Raw genomic sequence first — 22,052 nt, 5'->3', positions numbered from 1 at the left:
ATTTTCGAGAAAAATTTTAGCGAGTTTCCTTTGTTTTACGGACTATCCAAAATAACCCCCGCACGCTTAAAAATACCAACAAAGGCCACACAGGGCCAACAAACAACATATATACATATGCGGGCCGACAAGGCTACCGCGGCGAATGGAATCGCCCAAACACAACATATACAAACACAACTGTGCCGAAGTAGGCGCAACCCACAAACATGTCCACAGACCTCTAAACAGACAGACAGAATCATATGACGGGACAGGGCCCCGCCGTACCCCTGAACAAATATATACAAATGCAATGGACGAATATATACCAAAAGTAGGCTCCGGAATAAGGGGAGCACTTCAAATAGCAGAAGAGGGTGTCTTAAACCGGTGGATCACCAAGCTGTGCGTCCGTACTGCGGGCATGAAACGCGCCCCCCGAAGAAAGGGGGGTCACGGAATATGTACCGAGCATGTAAAAGCGAGAAATACAATAGGCGTAATCGTACTTTAAATAAGGAGTAGTGAGCCATGGATACAAAAGAACGTAAACCACAAAACTTACCTTCAGAACATAATTCATACATGTTCATATCATATACCAATCAGACAATCATTCTGCACATGCGTATACATATAGCGTGTCCCGGCCCTCTAGCGAGAGACTCGATAAGTAAGATCATATCATCATCCCATATGTACATACAGATAGCGTGTCCCGCCCGGCCCTCTAGTGAGGGACTCGATGTATAGCGTGTCCCGGCCCTCTAGTGAGGGTCTCGGTGTATAGAATCATGTCATCATCATATCCATATACATAGCGTGTCCCGGCCCTCTAGTGAGAGACTCGGTGTATAGCGTCACCATATCATCCTATTATCACATATCACATCAGACTTCGGAACCCATGGTTACGTACCAAAAATCATATGCATAGAAATCTTCATTACAAACTCGACAACGCTTAAGTAATCATGCTCGGGGGTTGAAATCATAGCCACATGAAGTTCTTTTAAAAATAGGTCGTTGGAATCAAACATAGAAAAGTCGCGGGACCCACGGACGAGCGTCACCCAATCCGGGCCCGCCCCGTGAAATCTACGGTCATCATATGTTGTCGAATCATTATTATAAACTCAAAAGACAAAATCGGCCGTACTTGAAATCGGGATAATAGTCACATCAAGTTTTCCTCCGAACGTCACTCGGAAACAGATCAAATAGAATTTTTTTTTTGAAATCATAGTTACGTATAAAAATCATATGCATAAAGTCATTGTCATAATCCAAAAGATAAGTAAAATAGTCATATTTGAAATCGGAATAATAATTACAACATTTCCTTTTAAAAGTTATCGAAGTTACATAAAGGGCGTCGCGGGACCCACGGACGAGTATAGACCCGAGCTGGGCCCGCTTATGGAAAAACATACTCATTCTATATCATACAATCTCCTACGAAAATCTCAAAGCAATCCGAGCTTTTCTGTGAAAGTTATGAGCGTTTGAAGTTTTGGAATCGCTAAAGAATGAACTTTAAAACAAAAATCAGCTTTCATGTAATCTTTACAAATTATGAATTCCAAGAACATAAGGATCAATGTTTTGTCATGATAAGGCAAGGATGCCAAAGAACAAAAATGCGATTCATAAACATGCTCGGATTGCAAGAATAGAGTTTCCTCGAGGCTTATATCATAGCCTATTTTAACTAAGGCATGCCGAAGAAGGAAGGTTACTTTACATACCTCAAACGCTCTCCAATATGATCTTTCTCAAGCTAGATCCAACCTATGATTCAGGCTGCCCACGATCTATAACAAGCCATAAAATGCCAAACATTAGCTAATGACTTTTTGGGCATTAAATTCCAATTTCTTTCTTAATTTTACAGAAATTTGGGCAGCATTTTCCCTGTAAATAGGCTACCCCGAGAATTCAACTCGGCCAAAACAATCAACAACAACAACAATAACCAACCTAGCAACATCAACAACCAATCCGGAAAACAATACAACAACAATAGCTTTCTTTTCCATTATTCAACAACTTACACAAATTCACTTCGACGACTTGCATTCAAGCCAACGTCGACGCTTATACATTCACATACTAACCCGAACCCATACCAACAATATTTAAAGACATTCTAAGCAATTCATACAACATTTCCAACAATCCAAAATTTTCTCCAATTCAGCCGAAAACAGCCCCAAACCGAGAACCTCACTTCAACTTATTCCTCATTTTCAAATCATGATTGTATCCACAATTTACATTCTAACGATGCTATTCTCATCAATATATGATTTACATTAAATGTACAATAATCTCCAAATCAGTCCGCAACAATCACAATATCATTTTGAGTCACTAAACATTCATTTCCAACATAGAATTCATAGCGACGATGACTAAAACATTAAGCGATATCGATTCGTTCATTGTCATATAATATGACCCATTTCGACCAACACTACACATATACATATATGGATGATTCTCAATCGTTCTTCACCTTACCATGATCATAATATACTAACTAAACATTAATTCATCACTTAATACCACACAACACACACACACACACTACACGGCTAGAACACCACACCCACAACTCACTTCCAACATTCCATATTTCATGATTTTCCTCCATTATAACATACTACAACAAGCATACAACCTTCACAATACATAAAACATAATGAATTCTTACCTTTTCTCTTCAATTTCCCAATAGCTAGGGTTTCCAAAAGATGAAAAATAATGGGTTGATCACTCCAACGTCGCTTTCACGCTACTTAGGGACCTCAATATAGTGGGTTTACATCAAAAAAATAATTTTAGAAGGACAAGAAATGGGAGGTGATTTTTCCTTGGGCTGGCCGAGAGCTCCTTCAATGGAGAGGTCTTCAACTTTTTTTTTGTGCAAGTGTTGAAATGAACTAAAGATGACTAGTGGTCATCTTTTAATCCCTCTTTTGAGTTGTACAAAAATCTTGGCCCACATTAATGTGTTGGATCAATTAAAAGATGACACAAAATTGTGTGGGCACCACTTTATGCCACACGGCCAAGGGCCAATAATTCATGATTTCCAACTTCCAATTTTATCACTTTTGGTCCCAAATTTTCCTAATTGATCCATACCAATAAATTCATGCACGACTTATATCTCAAAATAAAATCGAAGGTCAAAAATCCCGACTTTGTATCTCGAAACAGTTTTGTCCTTAACTTATCATAATTAGTCCGGATTGTTCCAATGTACAAAAATACGGGTTCTAACACGGCCGTCCGAAGGGACTATTGTGTTATTAGCCGGAAGCGGCTACGAGTAGGATATTCTATATTTATATTGTGTATGCTAGAATTTGTGTAAGGGACCATATGACATGGTTCAAAGTGTGTTCCGGGTTACTCCCGAGTTGCTTTCTAAACTTGCTATTCCGTTACGTTTTTCCTTGTTTTATGATTCAATATTGCCTTACATATTCGGTACATATTCCGTATCGACCCCCTTTCTTCGGGGGTCGCGTTTCATGCCCGGGTTCGGGGATGCGGTTAGACGATCCGGCCACCTAGGAGGAGTCGACGTGAGAGTCGAGACCTCCACTTTCGTGAGGCGTTCGTTTTGGTATAATTTTGTTCGTATACATTATGGGTACGACGGGCCCTGTCCCCTCATTTATTCACGGTCATACTCTTCTAGTAGTCGCATGGACGTGTGGGTGTCATAGGTCTTGTTTGGCCTTTCGGCCATTGTTTTGTTGTACGAAGTATCGGCGGCCTCGTTGGCTTGCCTTGGATATGTTATATATATATAAGTATGTTTTGAGTTGTTTTGAGTTACAGATGGACTTTGGTATTCTATTTACAGCTTTCAAACTTAGTTAAGTAGACCTTATTGAATGCCATATTTGAGTACAGGTAATATAAGTTGGGTTATCGAGCAGGTTAAGCTCGGTCACTCGTCATGGCCCTAGGTTGGGTCGTGACATCTTGCCATCCTCAAACGGATGGTCAAACCGAAGTAGTGAATAGGACTCTAGGGAGTATGCTTAGATGTATGATTAGAGGAAAGCCCACTTCTTGGGAGGACCGTTTACCTTTGATTGAATTTGCTTACAATCGGTCTCTCCATTCCTCTATTGGCATGACTCCATTTGAAGTATGTTATGGCTTTAATCCTTTGATTCCTTTAACCTTAACCCCTTTGGCGAGTGAAGTTGTTGTGAGTTTAGATGCAAAGCAAAGGGTGGCCAAAATGATGAAAATCCATGCCAAGGTAAAGGAGAGCATTGACAAGGTCAACACCAAGGTAGCCAAGAGACAAAATCATAGGAAAAAAAGGTGGACTTCCAACCCGATGATTGGGTTTGGGTTCACTTTCGAAAAGAAAGGTTCCCGCAAATGCGAAAAGGGAAATTGCAAAGGGAGATGGACCATTCAAAGTGCTTGAAAAGATCAATGACAATGCCTACAAGATCGACTTGCCAAGTGAGTATAATGTTCATAATGTTTTCAATGTGAGTGATTTTTCCTCTTGTGTTGTAGGTATGCCTAGATTCGAGGACGAATCTTCTCCGAAGGGAGGATGATACGAACCCAACAAGCACAAGTTGGCCTTTCACAACAAGTCAAGCAAGAGAACTTCAAGAGTTGCAAGCCTTGTTCATGAAAAAGGATGCCTTGGAGGAGATTGGAGAGAAGACTTCGCGGATTTACAACATTTGGGAGTTGGCATTGAAAGAGTTGCAAAGTAGCTAGAAGCGCAAAATGGCTAAAAGTGCAACTATAGGGCTAAGATTGCAATTGGAGGTCATACTTGCAAGTTATGGGGTTAGAATGGCAATTGGAGGTCATAATTACAAGTTATGAGGCTTTGAATGCAATTGAAGACCCACGTGGGTATTTTTGCAAAAGAGCCACTTTAGGGCCTTTTGGTGTAATAGGCAATAGTATAAATAGGCCTTTTCATCCATTTGGAAGACTTAGTTTTTGATATTGTGTGAACTCAAATATTGAGAGATTTTAGTTAATAGATAGATTGTTAGGTTACTACACTAAGTGTGATTTCATTGTTGCAAAGTGAATTTGCTTATCCATTGAATTCATCTAGATTGCTCATTTATGGTTTCCAGTTGAGTCTTCTTCTTGATTCAAATTACTTTGGTTCTTTTGGTTGAATTCACAATAGGAGGATTTAAGTTTGATATACTTAGATTTGCCTATAGGATTCATTACTAATTGGGTCAAGTATCTATCCTCTATTCTCCTTAATCTCAATTCTTCATCTATCTTTGTTTTCCTTTATTTTGATTTTCTTGTTCTTTTGTTATTCTTAGAGTTTGCTTAGGTTGAATCTTATCAGCTTGAAAGAAATAAGATGCGTTGATACAATAACGGATACGCGAAAACGAGAAATTAAGAAGATAAACAAAAGGAAAAGAAAAGATAGATAATTTGACACAACTTAAGATTCAATTTAGCAACCAAAGTTATATTAAAACTAAGACCTCTAAATTATCATCAAAATAAACACCAAATTCTTAAGGTGACCTCAAGGAAACAAAGTCCCAAGCAACCAACCTTCTCAACAAAGAATTCAACCAAAAGCTTCAACAAGCTCTCATCTCTCATGCTCCCAACGGAGTCTTACAATTTCACAATTTCAATATTTCATATCATAAAAGTCTACCTAATGAAATAAACTAAGATAGTATTTATACTAAATAGAAAAGGAAGACTACTATGGCTATTACAATAATACCCTTAATGAAGTAAGGGCCTTGTTTGGCTAGTAGTCTTCTCAAAAGATGAGAAAGGCCTTATTCTCCTACTTCATCCAAATGAGGCCTATACTTCCATTTTAGCATATTCTGGGTTCATGCCTTCAATCCAAGCACCTAGTAAGTCTCCAAAGACGTGATCCCTAGCTCGGCTTGAAATGGATATTCTTGATGAAGCTCGACTTGTATCATTCTCCTTCTTGAAAAGGATTCGTCCTCGAATCTAAACCTTGCAAAACCATAGGGAAGACAAGCAACAACAAGGTCCTCAAAGGATGAGGGTTAGTGTTAGAGTAGCCTACTCTACGAATATGCCAAATATGCACACACTTATGATATAACCAAGTATCAACCATGATTAACAAGAACAAGCTCTCATATAGAGCACTAAGAACTTGGTTATCGCAAAGAACATGAAATGAATATATCATAGAGGAACCAATGGTTTCGAACTACCGAAAAGGCAATACCACATTGATTCTACTAGGCATGACACACAAATTTGATATATCACCGAGGTCTAACGGGAAGAATATCCACACATCGTGGCCAAGAGAACGATTATCTACCCCATTAGACCCCTCCCAACATAAGATGCACCCCTAACACAAGTATGAATGTCATCATATGCGAATAGATAGTAAAGAAAGGTTTCACACAAAACAACTTCATCTATGGTGTCCTCACATGTAGCTTCACTATTAAATTCAAGTACATGATCAAGCATACTACTAAGACTCGGAACACGCAAGGAAGAGTTAACACTTTGCAAGCAAGTATCACCTCTCTTTTCAAAATACTCCTTCCCCACAAGTGTATTATCATTTTCTAAAGGAGTTTTCTATCATAGGGAAGAGCGTCATCATTCCATAGTGGATTTTCAAATACCATGTAGTCCCCAAAAATGGCTACATTTTCAACATTACAATACATTCCACTAGGCACTTCACTCTCATTAGTCATGTTATCATCAAATAAGACATTATCTTTAAAGAGAGAATAATCAATGAACAATGGCAAGCTGAAGCATGTAATTTCATTCTCAAAAAGACAAATGTCATTTTTCAAAGTACCTTCATTTACATGACTATCCACATGACACACATCACCATCACAAACGGGAGTCTCATCACTCGACACAAAGATAAAGCCAAGAGACTCATTTCCACATTCATCAAACAAGGGTGGGGTGTCACACTCATTCAAATGATCAACTAGAACCACATCATCACTAATCGGAGATTCATTAATCACATCACAAAATTCTTCGACTAGTGGACTAACATTACACTCAAGTTGATCACATGATAATGTATTTTCATTCAAAGCACAAGTGTCAACACTAGGTGGACACAAATCAATCTTGCAAGAAGAATCAATTCGGTCATCTAAAGGATCAACTAGTGTAGGGACACTTTCAATAATGACATTATCATTACATGGTAAAGAATCATTAAAGTCACACAACGACAAGCTACTACTCACACTCACATCACAAACTTGTGCATTCAAAGAGTTGGAAGTGTTGAGTTTAGCTATCGTACCTTAGAAGTTCAAACGAAGAATCTTCTTTTTAGTTGACAAGGTTTCCATGGGAGAAGATTTTTGCAACCTTGCATTCATTGTCTCTTGTGGAATAGCTTGTGGAAAGAGAAGACTCCCACATTTGTCCACTACATACTTGTGCCCCCTCTCTTTCATAAGTAGTTCCATGAGTTTCGAACCAATCACGCTCTCTTCGTCGTTTCTCCTTACATTCCACGATTTCTATCCTACTCTCTAGGTGATCCAATTGACTATTAAATCTCCCTACCTTGTTGTTCATATCATGCAACAACCTCATCAAATCAACAATCAGAGGTTCCCCGGTGGGAACTTGCATTTCTCCACCTTGATTAGCCATTAGTACCTATTTAAGAAACTCAACAAAGCAAGCAAACACGTTACGTTAGTTAAAAATAACTCACCAAACGCTCAAGTATGCGCACCTTTTGAATGCCTCACAAATTGCTTCGGCTAATGGTTGTATGCTTGTTAATACGGATTTGGGTCACAAGGTCCCGTTCACTACTCGAGGTCAAGAGTGGATTCTTATCGACTCGAAGAAAGAAAGGACGACTCAATTTAAAACAAACACACTTGAATCAAGAAATTAACGATGAAGTTGTAAAACGAGAAAAGAACGAAAAGAATTGGCTTGAAAGAAAGGACTAAGAACTAATTAACAACCAAGTAAGGATCAATTACTAGTTGTTAATTAGCTAGGAGAATCAAAGAAGTGAGAAGAAGAAGTGAACAAACCTTGCCAAACACTTAGACAAATTTGGGAAGTTTTTGGCCAACACTTAGAAAATTCAGGAACTGCTTGCATCATGTTTTTATAACGCCCATAACTTTTTCTACAGACCTCTGATTGATTAACGGCTTGTTGATTCGGAAAGTAGACTCCGAACTTGAATTTACATATATTATGGGTCCGTAACTCCTTATACACACAAAGATATTCCCCCTCAAAGTTGGACCAAATCTGCCAACACTTAGAAAAATTTCTAAGTGTTGAAAACTCCCACTTCTCCGAATTTGGACCCACGCGCGTCAGGCGCGTCAGACGCTTGACGTCATCGCTGACGTGGCAGATGACGTGGCACCGTTTTTTTTTTTTTTTTTTTTTTTTTTTTTTGAAAAATCACAAATTTAGACTAAGTATTTCTGATTTTTTTTTTTTTTTTACTTACTTGGTTGGGCCCACAAACACTTTTTCACAACTTTATTTGGCAACTTTTGGATCAAATAGCCCTTTGGAGAGTCTTCTTCCTTATGAAGATTTGAAGGTCTTCAAGAACACAAGAACAATTCTAAAATTCAACTATCCTCAAACCAACTCCAAATTAGCTCAAATTTCGGATTTAAGTTCTCTTTGATGTAGAGAACAAAACCCAATAGGTTTCAAACTTCAATTTCAACCAAATCACAAGACCCACTTTTCAAGTTCTTGAGTTCTTCAAAGCTTCAAATAGCAAAAATGGTAGATCCTTCAAAAAATACTCCAAATCACTTCAAATTTTGGATTCTTAACCTTCTTCACTAGGAGAATACAACCCAATGACTTTCAAGCTCTAATTTCTACTTCTTCTTCAAAACCCACATTCAAGTTCTAAAACCTTCAAGCTCCAACAATGGTAAATGACTCAATATGACTCCAAATAACTTGAAACTCAAGATCTAGACTCAAAAAACACTAGGGAACTCAAATCTAGTGTCAAAAACAACAAACAAGGACGGATCAAACATGAATTTGAATTTTCGAATTTCAGATTTATTTATTTTTTTAATTTCGATTTTTTTTTTTTTTTTTTTTTTTGTAGAATCAAATCCAAGTTAGATTTGTTGAAACAAACCTAATTTAGGCTCTGATACCAATTGATACAATAACGGATACGCGGAAATGAGAAATTAAGAAGATAAACAAAAGGAAAAGAAAAGATAGATAATTTGACACAACTTAAGATTCAATTTAGCAACCAAAGTTATATTAAAACTAAGACCTCTAAATTATCATCAAAAGAAACACCAAATTCTTAAGGTGACCCTCAAGGGAAACAAAGTCCCAAGCAACCAACCTTCTCAACAAAGAATTCAACCAAAAGCTTCAACAAGCTCTCATCTCTCATGCTCCCAATGGAGTCTTACAATTTCACAATTTCAATATTTCATATCATAAAAGTCTACCTAATGAAATAAACTAAGATAATATTTATACTAAATAGAAAAGGAAGACTACTATGGCTATTACAATAATACCCTTAATGAAGTAAGGGCCTTGTTTGGCTAGTAGTCTTCTCAAAAGATGAGAAAGGCCTTATTCTCCCTACTTCATCCAAATGAGGCCTATACTTCCATTTTAGCATATTCTTGGGCTTCATGCCTTCAATCCAAGCACCTAGTAAGTCTCCAAAGACGTGATCCCTAGCTCGGCTTGAAATGGATATTCTTGATGAAGCTCGGCTTGTATCATGCGTACTCAAATTAATTCTAACACCTCAAGTGGTAACCACTATACAAGGCAATTCCAACGATTTTGTGTAGCAAGCTACAAGGTATTAGATATATTTCCTTTCATATGATTTAAATTCTTTTATTGGATACTGAATCTTATTATTTTTGTGTCTCATATTGATTGATTACTCCCAACTCATGTGATCTAATTTCTTTTTGTATTATTTAATAATTCTTTACACTACTATAAATTAAAATAGCGAGATAGATTTTTATTGTTGCCGTGATTCATCTTTTCTTGATTCTTCACCTTTTAACAATATAAATGTTTAGAGAGTTTTTGCCAAAATCTTGTACAAGTATGCATAGTATCGTGTACAACTTTTTACTTGTGAATAAAATGTTCTTTTTATAAAATACAAAAAAATTAACCAAACCGTACCGATACCGTAGAAAAACCGAGATGATGAGATGATTTCGAAAAGTCTAATTTTAATTATATAAAATAAAATAACCGAAAAATTGGTACGGTATAAATTTTATAAAATAACCGCCCAAATCGTACCATTGACACCCCCTCCAAGGAGGTGACTTTCCAAGTTTTAAGGGGATTTTAAAACCAAAAAATAACATTTCAGGGATTTTTGCTTCAATAAGTGGAAGAAGGGTAATTTTAAGCCAAACTCAATAGGTCAGAGGCCCTTTCGAATCTTTTCCGATTTCAATAATCCAGACAGTAGAAACTTCTAAAATAAGCACCGTCACTTATATACAAGCAAGCAAATTGAAGATGGCAAATACAAACGCAACTAGTGATCGACATCCATTGTTGCCTAATACCTACTCTTTCATCCTCAAAGTTCTTACATATATTACCACAATTAATAATCCTTTACAACTTTGATCAAGCATTCATTACGAATATGTTTCTAACAAATTCATTTAGCGTAGGATTTTCAGAAGAGAAGCGCAGAAAAGGGAAAACATTGTACCCTGAATGTGAATACGCTAAAGAAGCCAAGTAGGGTATATATTTTTTTTTAGCATTGAGGGGATTTTTTGTCCAATGGGTGGAAGAAGGGTATTTTCGAACCAAATTCAATAGGTTAGGGGCATTTTTAAGTCAAAATAATGTGGAGGGAAATTTTAGTCCAATAAGTGGGAAGAAGGATGTTTTTTTAGCCAAAATGCAATAAGCTAAGGGCATTTTTGTCCCTTTTCTGTACTAGAAATAATCCAAAAGATACTTTCACCGGAGAACATACTCTCCTTGAACCTTTGTATCCAGACTAAACATTTGAATATATATTGATTCGTGGACCAAAAAAGGATCTAAAATCACTTGGCACTCAGAAGAACAAAAGCTACATACACCTCCTTGCCTGGCCTTGTTCTTTTCAAACTTGGTTCGTTACAATTCTCAATAAAGCTCATGAGCTTTCCAAAATATAAGAGTGGCATTTTGAGAACTTAATTGCAGAGGAAACCTTGAATGCAGTTATCATTTTGCACTAGATAGCAAGATTATCCTTGAGCAAACGAAGAAGTGAAATGCTGCCCTGAGTTCTGTTTTCACCAGAAGCTCCTTTCTTTTCTGCTTTGACTCCCTGCATTAATTATGTCAAATGTTAGACGCTTGCATAAAAAAGGAGCTCGAAGTAGAGATATAGTATCCCAAACCCAGGGAAAGGAATTCTGTCATAGAATTTATGCATCCTACCAAACATTGACACAATAAGTTGAAGTGTTTAAAAATGGACACGGAAAATGGTCAATAAAAGGAAAGCAATGACACCATTGGCTGCAACAGAACTGATAAAAGTAGACACCAGAAATTCACCTTTGATTTCTGATTCTCGTCCTTGAAGTTTATGCTGCCTATATCTTTTAATAAGATGGACGAAGCTGGCAGAAGTCTCCTGGATAATATTATAGAATCGAGAGAAATAAGCAAGCAGGCATATAATATTACTAGGAGCTGGCATAAGAATACAGAATACATTACAGACCTTTTTGGTTTATCTGCATTCTGAAATTTAGTGCCGCAACCATGTTTAGTTGCTTCAGGCACAATGTTGTCACAATGTCCTACAGCATGTACAACTTCCTCAGGCATTAACATTGTTGATGGACCCAATAGTTTCTGAATTACACAAAATAAGAACCTACATTATTTCAGAAGAATTTTGAAGATATAAACTTCAAAACAGTCAGATGAAACACATGATGTTGATCATGGGATCAAACAGTCATCAACTACTGAATTGTGTTATTTTGTTCTACTATATAAGGATCTACAGTTGTATTCCTAGACCATTAAACAGACGATTGTTTTCTTCTAGCAATAAATAGAATTAAATCAAACAGCAATTAGCATTCAGAATATATACATTTTTAATACAAACATTCAGAATACAATTGTAGATTCAAACCAATGGCATGCATAATTGGCATCTTATGCTACGACCGTAGAAAGGGAAGAACCCAGGGTAAAATCTTTGTTTTGTTCAGTAAGCATTATGCATCGAATCTAATTATAAGCTTTTAGTAGGGTTGAAGCTAGTGAATTAGCTGCTTAGGCAGTTAGGTTTGTTGTAGTAGTTACATACAGTTGAACTTGACTAACTAATTTAAGTTAGAGGAAGTTAATTAGATGAGTTTGTTAGTGCTAAATAGCTGATTGGTTGGAGCTTTAGGACTTGTATAAATAGCCTAGCTGTACTCATTCATATCATCTTCTGCTCAATGATATAATCAGTTCTTCTCTCTCAATCTCTCCCAATCTCATTTTTCTCTAAACTCCTTGTTTGCATGATGAAGATTCTCAATTTTATCATGGTATGATATCAGAGCTTGCATGTACGATCCAAGCTTGTTAGCAGGCGTCTCTAAATCTTCATTCTGCATAATTGATATTATTTATTTTTTTATAAGGTAAAAGTTTATTAGTGAGGTACCAAGATGGTACAGAACGTTACAGGAAACATCCCGGGACAAAAAAGAAGACTAACATGCCTCCTAACAAATCTAGAAAATCCAAAAACTGATGCATAATTGATTCCAATTTTGTAGAGTTGCTTCGATTCAAATTTTTAGATCCTGTGGATCAAATTGAATCGTCTTTGAGCAACTATGATTTCGTCTGATTTCTCCTGATTGAAATCGATTTGAGCCGATCGGTGATAACAGTGATGACTCGAGTGCAAGAGCAGGCATAGCAGCACTACGATCATTAATCAGCATCATTCCTTGTTTCTTCAACCATGCAATGGTCCAGGTAGCTCTTTGATTTCAGTTAAGCCTACTGGACTTGAAAATATTGCCCCATGGAGTAGCTTTATGCTAATTAGTTTACTTGGCAAAAAGAAATTAGGATTTGTTCATGGTAGATATCCTCAGGAGAAATTTGATGCTTCTCTGCATGATTTGCAGGAGATATGAATGCAATAGTGCTTTCATGGATTACAAATTCAGTGAGTACCGAGTTACATAGAGAAATTGTCTATGCCTCGAATAGGGGTGGGCATTCCGTTCGGTTCGGTAAAAGGGAAAACCTAACTGAAATTAATTTGGTTTGTTCGGCTATTTGAAAATTGACTCAGTTTTATTTTGGTTAAGTTTTTCAGTTTGAACTTTTTATGTTGGGTTTTTGAATATGTGATAATTACATTTGATTTCCGGAATTGAAAAGCTTCCCATTAAATCACCATTGATTTCCACCAATAAATGCTTCTAACTCCTACTGCAATAACTCCTTTTAACTTGAGAGAGACCTTTAGACTTTTGGACACGAGTGAGAAATAAGTCACAGAAAAAAGGAACTAGGACAAGCGATTCAAACAACAGATGAAAAAATATATAAATGAGATTAGAAATAGCATATTCAGATTCAAAAAACACCCAGCTGAAGAAGTCAAAACCGAAAAGTGGGCATTTGTCTGAAAAGTAATACTATAAAATTTACTATTGAGTCTATTAATTTATTATAGAACAGTAAAATGCAGTAAAACAACATATCTGAAGTCACATAGGCATTGGAAAAGGAATATTTTCAAATATAAAATAAAATTCATATTTTTTTGTGAGACATCATTGCAAATTAAATGATGATTTGAAAAATATAAAAACATACAGTTAGGCATGCTAATAAACTTACTGCCCATTTTGCAAAAGTAACACAGTTCCAACGATGAGAGGCAAACGGAATCAGAAATAGCATATGTATGTACAAGTTCGGTTGGGTTTAGTTGCTTATTTTTTCAGAAAACCTAAACGGAAGCCCGAAGTTTTGAAAACATTAAACCGAAACCAACTGGAAAACCGAAACTAAAAAACCAAAAGTTTCAGTCCAGTCGGTTTTTTTCGGTTTTAACCAAATACTGCACACCCCTAGCCTCGAGTGCTCACAAAGTATGGACAGGTCTGAAAGAGAGATTTGACAAGGTTGATTGATCTCGTACTTTTTATCTGCATAAGGAAATAGCCACTTTAACACAGGGAATTTCCTCTGTACCTTCTTTTTTTCTTTTTTCTGTCTCTGGCTATTTTTCTAAGATGAGAGAGTCGTGGGCAGAGTTTGATACTCTTATGCCTTGTCCATGTGGATGTGACGAATCGAAGAATGTTGAACACTTTGAGTATCAAAGGTTGTTGCAATTTTTTAATGGGGCCTACTCTCGTGATGGAAAGAGGTACTTCCTAGCATTATGGATGATCATTCCAGGTGTATACCTGGATCTTTCTTTTACCCTCAAAAGCCGAAGTGATTGTTACTTTTTAGTACTTAGACAATTCTTTCTTATGATCAAGAAGTGAAGTTCTTGAGAACAGATAATGGATGTGAGTTCTTCAATTCCTTAATGACTGAGTTGTTGCAGTCTTTAGGTTTTGATGATCATCAGAGCTTTTGTGTATATATTCTGTGTATATATTCCACAGCAAAATGCAGTGGCAGAAAGGAGACACAAGCATGACTTAAATATTGCCAGAGCCCTTAGATATCAAGCAGGAGTGTCTTTGAAGTTTTGGGGTGATTGTGTAGCTACAACTGTATACATTATCAACAGGCTGCCTACTGTTGTTTTCAAGGGCAAGGCTCACTTTGAAGTACTTCATGGACGAATTACAAAGCCTTACCTATTGTATTCCTTGGGTACCTCTATGACTCAGAAGGGGTACAAAATGTATGTCATTCATACCAAGGAATTTTTAGTCACCAAAAATGTGTTGTTTAAAGAGGAGGTGTTTCCTATTAAACATATGAACACTAAGTAGGCGTTTGGCCATAGAAACCAAAAATTTGTTCACTTTTTTTTGGAATTTTGGAGTTGGAGTTGGAGTTGGAGTTGGAGTTGTGTTTGGCCATAGTTTTTGCAAATAGTATTTTTTTTTGTTGAAATGTACTTTTTCAACAAGGTTTTGGTTGTGAAAAAAAAGTTATTCTTGTTTTTCGTGGCCAAACACTAACTTTTGAAAAAAGTGAAAAAAAATTCCGGAAAAAAGTGAATAATTCTTATGGCCAAACGGGTCCTAAATTTCTCATCCTTGTTTCCTGTATTGGACTTTTCAGATGCTAATCCTTCAAACTTCAGGAGATTCCACTTCATGATCACAGTCACACCACAGATGATTAATTCATGATGCTTCAGTTGAAGCTCCTGATGTAGTCCCACCTGTTGATGATGTCATGTGAAATCCTTATCTGGTAGAGATAAGATAGGAGATCTGTCACAATACACAGTGAAGCTACTAGGAGTCCTACTCCATCTAGTTCCCCTTAAGTTTTTGAAGCTACTAGGAGATCTGTCAAAGGTCCCAAACCTCTTATCTGGATGAGGGACTACTTTACTCAAACCAAGGGTAATGCCAACTACTGCTATCCTTAGTCTAGTTACATCAACTATGCTAAAGTTTCACCATCATTTGGCATTGCATTAAAGTAATTACACATGGGAGTTGGATTTGCGTGCAATTGGGTGTAATCATACAGTTTGACTTGTTTGTTTGGCTAAGTAATTACTTGGTTAGTAGGTAATTGGGTGAAATTACTCTCCAATTCTCAAGGTGGGAGTTCAGAGTTGGGTGTATTACAGGGTTACTTTTAAATTTCTTTACTTTTTGTTTTTATTTTAATTTCTTTTCTTTTTAATTTATTTTTATTTCTATTATTTTTACTTTTTGAAATATTTTTATTTTGAAAATATTTTTCTTTTTATATTATTTTTCTTTCATTTCCTTTCTTCTCATTTCCATACCTTTACTTCTTTTGATTCCATGTAATTGCTCGTATTTTTTTTGGTTTCTTCTTTATTTTTCTTTACTTTTTCATTTAGCGTAATTGCGTTATTATTTTGGTTTTGGAACTACTACAACACCACCAACATACTCAGTGTAATGGGAACAAGACCAGAAAATGCACAGGCCTTGTTCCTCTCCTGCCATATTGTCCAGAAAATGCACAATGGAATAGTCCTCCATATCTGGTTGATAACTTAAAGGTTCTAAACCTGTTAGTGCTCCTCTGGAGGCAAATGTGAAACTGACATCAGCTGAATAAGCCTTTGATGTGAATCATACGTCATCTGAAACTACAGACAGGCTACTTGAGGATGTAGGGAAGTATCAAAAACTGGTAGGGAGATTGTTGTATCTCACCATGACCAAGACTGATATCTCCTTTGTAGTGCAAACAATCAGCCAGTTCATACATAAGCCTAACAACCTCACATGGATGCTGCACTGGGAGTAGTGAGATATATCAAGGCTTCACTGGCCAGTGATTCAGACCGGGTGGCTGTCTCCAGAGTAAAAGATTTAGAATAAACAGAGCCAAAAGGAAAATATTTGAGAACTCGGAAAGGAGAATAATCCTCTCCAAGGGAAAGAAGACCTAGCCAAGATTTCTTTCATAACTGCCGGCTTTCAACGGGTCCGGCTATGCTTTCACCTGTCAGTTATGGAAAATACTCTGCTGGCTAGAAGCCAAAATATCATTAAGAATATCTTAACATTTTTATTTGGGTGTTTTTTTAGTAATGGAAGGTAATATACTTATAAGAACAGATAGCATTCTGCTAGAGAGCTCGGTTTGGAAATCGGGTATTTGGAAGTCAAGAAACAGGCGACTTTGCCAGGAGTTTTGCTGAGGCAAAATTCAGGAGTATGACTTCAGCAGTTGCAGAATGAACTTGGCTCACAGGATTATACAAAGAATTGGGGATATATGTTCAGCTTCCTATAGATCTATCTTGTGATAGTAAAGATGCAATTCAGATTGCAGCTAATCTCATATTTCATGAGAGAACATATTGATATTGACTGTCACTTTGTTAGAGAGAAGATTGTGCTAGGAATGATCAAGACACAACATGTTTCTACTAAGGAGCAGCTAGCTGATCTGCTGACAAGTCTTGGATAGTTGTAGCATGATTACTTAATGTCCAAGCTGGATTGAAAGATATATTTCAACCATCAGCTTGAGGAAGGGTGTTGAAGTTAGTGGATGTACTTGACAAACTCATTAAGTTAAAGGAAGTTAGTTAGATGTTTTTGATTGTTAGTGTTAAGTGGCTGATTAGTTGGAGCTTTAGGACTTCCTGCTTGTACTCATTCATATCAACTTCTGCTCAATGATAGAATCAGTTCTTCTTCTCTCTCAATCTCATTTCTTCTCTAAACACCTTGTTTGCATGATGAAGATTCTCAAATTTATCAAGTAGCAAGCCCTATTTGCATCATTCGGCATGTTCAAAAAGGAAAATCTTGAAGAGATGAAGAAGATGGACTACCCACACTTACAGTATTCGGAAAAGGGCCAAAATTACCCCTGAACTTTGGAAAATAGTTCATTCATACCCTTCGTTATACTTTAGGGTCAATTATACCCTTACTGTTATACTATGGGGTCAATTATACTCTTATGTCTAATGGCTGCCACATGGCATCATCCCAGCCCTTCAAAATTATTTTACCCTCAAATAATTTTACCCACTAAAATAACCCAACCCGACCCGAATTATTTTTTTTCCAGCCAAACTAATACGGAAATTTTTATTAATTTTTTTTTTTGCTGGAAAAATTATCCGTATTAGTTTTGCGGGGGAAAAAAAAACGGGTCGGGTTGGGTTATTTTAGTGGGTAAAAAATTATTTGAGGGTAAAATAATTTTGAAGTGGCCGGGATGATCTGCGGGCAGCCGTTAGACATGAGGGTATAATTGACCCCATAGTATAACGGTAAGGGTATAATTGGCCCTAAAGTATAACGAAGGGTATGGATGAACTATTTTTCAAAGTTCAAGGGTAATTTTGGCCCTTTTCCTGCAGTATTTTAGGCCACATTATAACAGTGGCTCTTGCTTCCTCAAGAAATCATATAATTGATGTATGTATGGGCTATTATAAGGAAACCAAGTTGCAATTAGTAATTACTAATTATCTATATGCTCTATGGTAAGCTGGTTTACTATAAAGTGCACCATCTTATTTTCAGATATAGTTAAAAGGCTTATCATAAAATTAAGCCAACATTTTTATGTTAATATTCAAAAATATATTTTTAGATTCAGACGAAACCAATGTAGTTAATAATAACCGAAACTATAAACAAACATGGTTTCTGGATTTAAGGACATATCTACTGTAAACAGACATGATTTCTTCGTTTACTACAAGCAATTTATTTAACATAAAAGAGTCAAATATACCCCTGCACTATCAAAAAAGGTTTATAATATACCCCTCGTTTATAAACCTTTCCAGCCCACAAAGAGAAGGAGGAGGAGGATGAAAATGGGCCAAGTTGGGTTAAACAGGTGGGTTTCTAAAGGAATCGGGTATTTAAATTGGGGTGGGTCATTTTATTTTGAGCTTGACACGTGTCCCTCCATTAAGATTAAGGGCAAATTTGTGTCAAACTATAATGGGAGGGATATATGATATGATCCTAGATGGCACAAAGGGCACAAAGATGCTTGGAAGGACGCGGAACGTTTGGATGATAGCTTGGGAAGAGATTGTGGAGACTTCTACACCAAGTGGCTAAAAGCGCAAAGGGTTAAAAGTGCAAATTGTGACTAGACGACGCAAATCAAGGCCAAGATTCCAAATTCAAGGGCTAAGGATTCAATTGGGTTACAATTGCAAGACAATTGGTGTTTGGAAGATGAATATTCCACATGAGGGCTATTTTCAAAATTCCCAAAGAAGACTACATACCAAACAAGGCCCTTGCCTCATTAATGGCATTTTTGTAATAACTTAGTCTTCTTTAGTCATAGGAGTATAACTACTGGTGGATTCCATTGTCGATTTTGAACCTCGTTTCCATTAATTTCATGAAGAGTTGCTCATTTGTGAATTTCATTTGAATATCTCTTGCCTTGATTTCAAATAGCTTAGGTTCTATTGATTGAATCCAATTGGAAGGGTCTGGATTTCATCTACTTAGGTTTGTCCATAGATTCATTATCATTAGGGTCTAGCTTTTATCCTCTATTTCTCATCCCTTTTTCTTCTTCAATTCTTATCCCAATTTCTTGTTATCCTTTAATTCCGCGTTTTTGTGATTGATTTGGTGTTTCCCCCAAATCCATTCCTTATCATTTGGTATCAGAGCAAGGTTGAGGAGTTGTTCTATTCAATTCTTCAATCCTTGGTTGAACAAAAAAAAAACGAAAATTACAAAAAATTCGAAAATCTCTTTTGTGTTGTTTTGTTGTTGAATTTGAGTTTGTTGCTATCAAAAACCGCTAGATCCGAAGTTTGAAGTGATTTGGTTGAGTTTGGAGTCATTCACCGTTGTTGAGTTTGAAGCTTTTGAAGAACTTGAAGAACAAGCAAGTGGGTCTTCAATTTGTGGTGTTCAATTGGTCTCAATTTGGAGTGGGCTCTGGTCTCTAGGTTGAGGGGAGGCTAGATCCAAAATTTAGGGTCACTTGGAGTTGAAATTGAAGGGGTTGAAAATTTAAATGTTCTTGGTGTTCTTGAAGATATTCAAATCTTCATAAAGAAGATGACCAAAGGGTGAGTTTGATCCAAAATATTTTCCCAAAGTTGTCAAAAGTTGTTTGTTCAAGTCCAAAAAGGAAAGATCCAAGGTTGAGTGGGCCCAAAACTGCAAAAATCAGAAAATCCAGCCCAAAGTTCGAGAAAATCATCACATGAACCTGCACATCGGCTCCGCATCGCGGAAGGAAAGTGCGTGGACAGGCGTGCTTTTCATCCGCAGCGCGGAAGAAAAGCGAAAGAAAAAAAAATCGCAAAATTTTCGGGGCGCGTGTTGCACAACTTCAAAGAGTTAAATTTTTGTGCGATCCATCCGTGAAGCGCAAGCAAAGCCTGATATTTTGAACATTTTCGAAAAAAATTCTAAGTGTCAAAAACGGTTTGTATCTTTCCTGACTTCTTTTCCTTGATTCTTCTAACTAATTAACAAACTAGTAATCGATCTTACTTGTTGTTAACTAGTTCTTGAGTCCAAATTCATTTCGTACCAATTCTTTTCAAGCTTTTCTCGTTTTGATCTCGTTGAAACTTCTTGGCTCAAGTCCTTTCGTTTAATCGAGTCATCCGTCTTTCAATTAACAAGAATCTATTCTTCCACAAAGATTAGCAACCTTGTGAATTGATTTGCGATAAGCGGTTCTTGGCCAACTTTGGAAGAAGCTTTAGGATTGAAAGGTAAGCTTGAGTGCAATACGAGTGACGTGAGAAACTTTACTACTAATCTTGTTTATGGAGTTGATCCTGTTGATGACCATCTTGATTCTTCTTGTGAGATCAATTTGTGTCCACCTAGTGTTGACACTTGTGATTTGCATGTTAGTACATTGTCACGTGATATGATAGCTCACCCGCTAGTTGATCCTAGAGATGACCGAATTGACTCTTCTAGTAAAATTGATTTGTGTCCAACTAGTGCGGGTACAAAGATGCTTGGAAGGACGTGGGACGTTTGGACGATAGCTTGGGAAGAGTTTGTAGAGACTTCTACACTAAGTGGCTAAAAGTGCAAATTGTGGCTAGACGATGCAAATCAAGGCCAAGATTCCAAATTCAAGGGCTAAGGATTCAATTGGGCTACAATTGCAAGACAATTGGTGTTTGGAAGATGAAGATTTCCACATGAGGGCTATTTTCAAAATTACCAAAGAAGACTACCAACCAAACAAAGCCCTTGCCTCATTAATGGCATTTTTGTAATAACTTAGTCTTCTTTAGTCATAGGAGTATAAATACTAGACTTAGTTCATTTCATGACTTAGTTTATGAAGATTTGGATGAATCATGTATTGAATACTTTTAATGAGTGATAGTTTGTTTGGCTTAATAGCCTTTAGGATATAGGGTAGTTAATGGTGGATTCCATTGTCGGTTTTGAACCTCATTTCCATTGATTTCATGAAGAGTTGTTCATTTGTGAATTTCATTTGAATATCTATTGCCTTGATTTCAAATAGCTTAGGTTCTATTGATTGAATCCAATTGGAAGGGTCTAGGTTTCATGTACTTAGGTTTGTCCATAGATTTATTATCATTAGGGTCTAGCTTTTATCCTCTATTTCTCATTCCTTTTTCTTCTTCAATTCTCATCCCAATTTCTTGTTATCGTTTAATTCTGCGTTTTTGTGATTGATTTGGTGTTTCCCCCAAATCGATTCCTTATCAGTATATTTGGACCGAAAGTCTTAACGGCAGCGTATATTTGGACTGAAAGTATAACGAGGGATATATTTAAACCTTTTTTGATAGTACAGGGGTATATTTGACCCTTTCCGTTTATTTAATAAATAAGTGTACAGATAGACTACTGTAACAATTGTCCTTTTGTTAGCTAACGCAACAATCGTCTTCCTCTACAGTTCTGAAAGATTTTTTACTGCACCCAATGATACAGTAAGACTTTCTTTTGTAGGGTCTAGGTAGACACTTTTCTTCTCATTGGATGCTCAAAATTCCAACTCACTTTGTACCTAATGTACTTAGGCTTGGGCTTTCTTTTTATTTAGATGCATTTTACAAAATTATACATGACACCAAAAGCAATTTAGGACCAAATTTAGCTTTAAGGAAAGGCATAATGCAACTTGCCTTGAAAAAAAAAATCTTTAAGTAATTATCAGTGTACTCACATCTCTCTGTACTAACCGATTGCAATTTTTGGTGAGACAGGACTCTCGACGTGTTTGTAATTAGAAAAAGGATGCCAAAATCAATTATTGCTACAAATAATAGAGGCTCATGAGAGTTCTAACAACTAAAGAATAGTCACTTTCTTTCCATA

The 22,052-nt window shown here is 36.6% G+C and overlaps 1 protein-coding gene across 4 annotated transcripts in view; it reads right to left on the bottom strand.

Moving 5' to 3' along the window:
* Window positions 1-11,017: 11,017 nt before the first annotated feature.
* The window catches only part of LOC132054660 (kinesin-like protein KIN-6), a 35,051-nt gene continuing 24,016 nt past the window's right edge, over window positions 11,018-22,052 (bottom strand). For all 4 annotated transcript variants that reach the window (XM_059446655.1, XM_059446649.1, XM_059446637.1 and 1 more), the window contains 3 exons: window positions 11,780-11,913; window positions 11,611-11,689; window positions 11,018-11,377 (listed from right to left, as the gene is read on the bottom strand). In XM_059446655.1, coding sequence (XP_059302638.1) covers window positions 11,282-11,377; window positions 11,611-11,689; window positions 11,780-11,913 — 309 coding nt within the window. In that variant the 3' untranslated portion in view covers window positions 11,018-11,281. The remainder of the gene's footprint in view (window positions 11,378-11,610; window positions 11,690-11,779; window positions 11,914-22,052) is intronic.

This window comes from Lycium ferocissimum, chromosome 1, assembly GCF_029784015.1.
Source record: "Lycium ferocissimum isolate CSIRO_LF1 chromosome 1, AGI_CSIRO_Lferr_CH_V1, whole genome shotgun sequence".
Classification (NCBI taxonomy): Eukaryota; Viridiplantae; Streptophyta; class Magnoliopsida; order Solanales; family Solanaceae; genus Lycium; species Lycium ferocissimum.
Note: the sequence above shows the minus strand (reverse complement) of the source record. Positions and strands in the feature narration are given on the sequence as shown.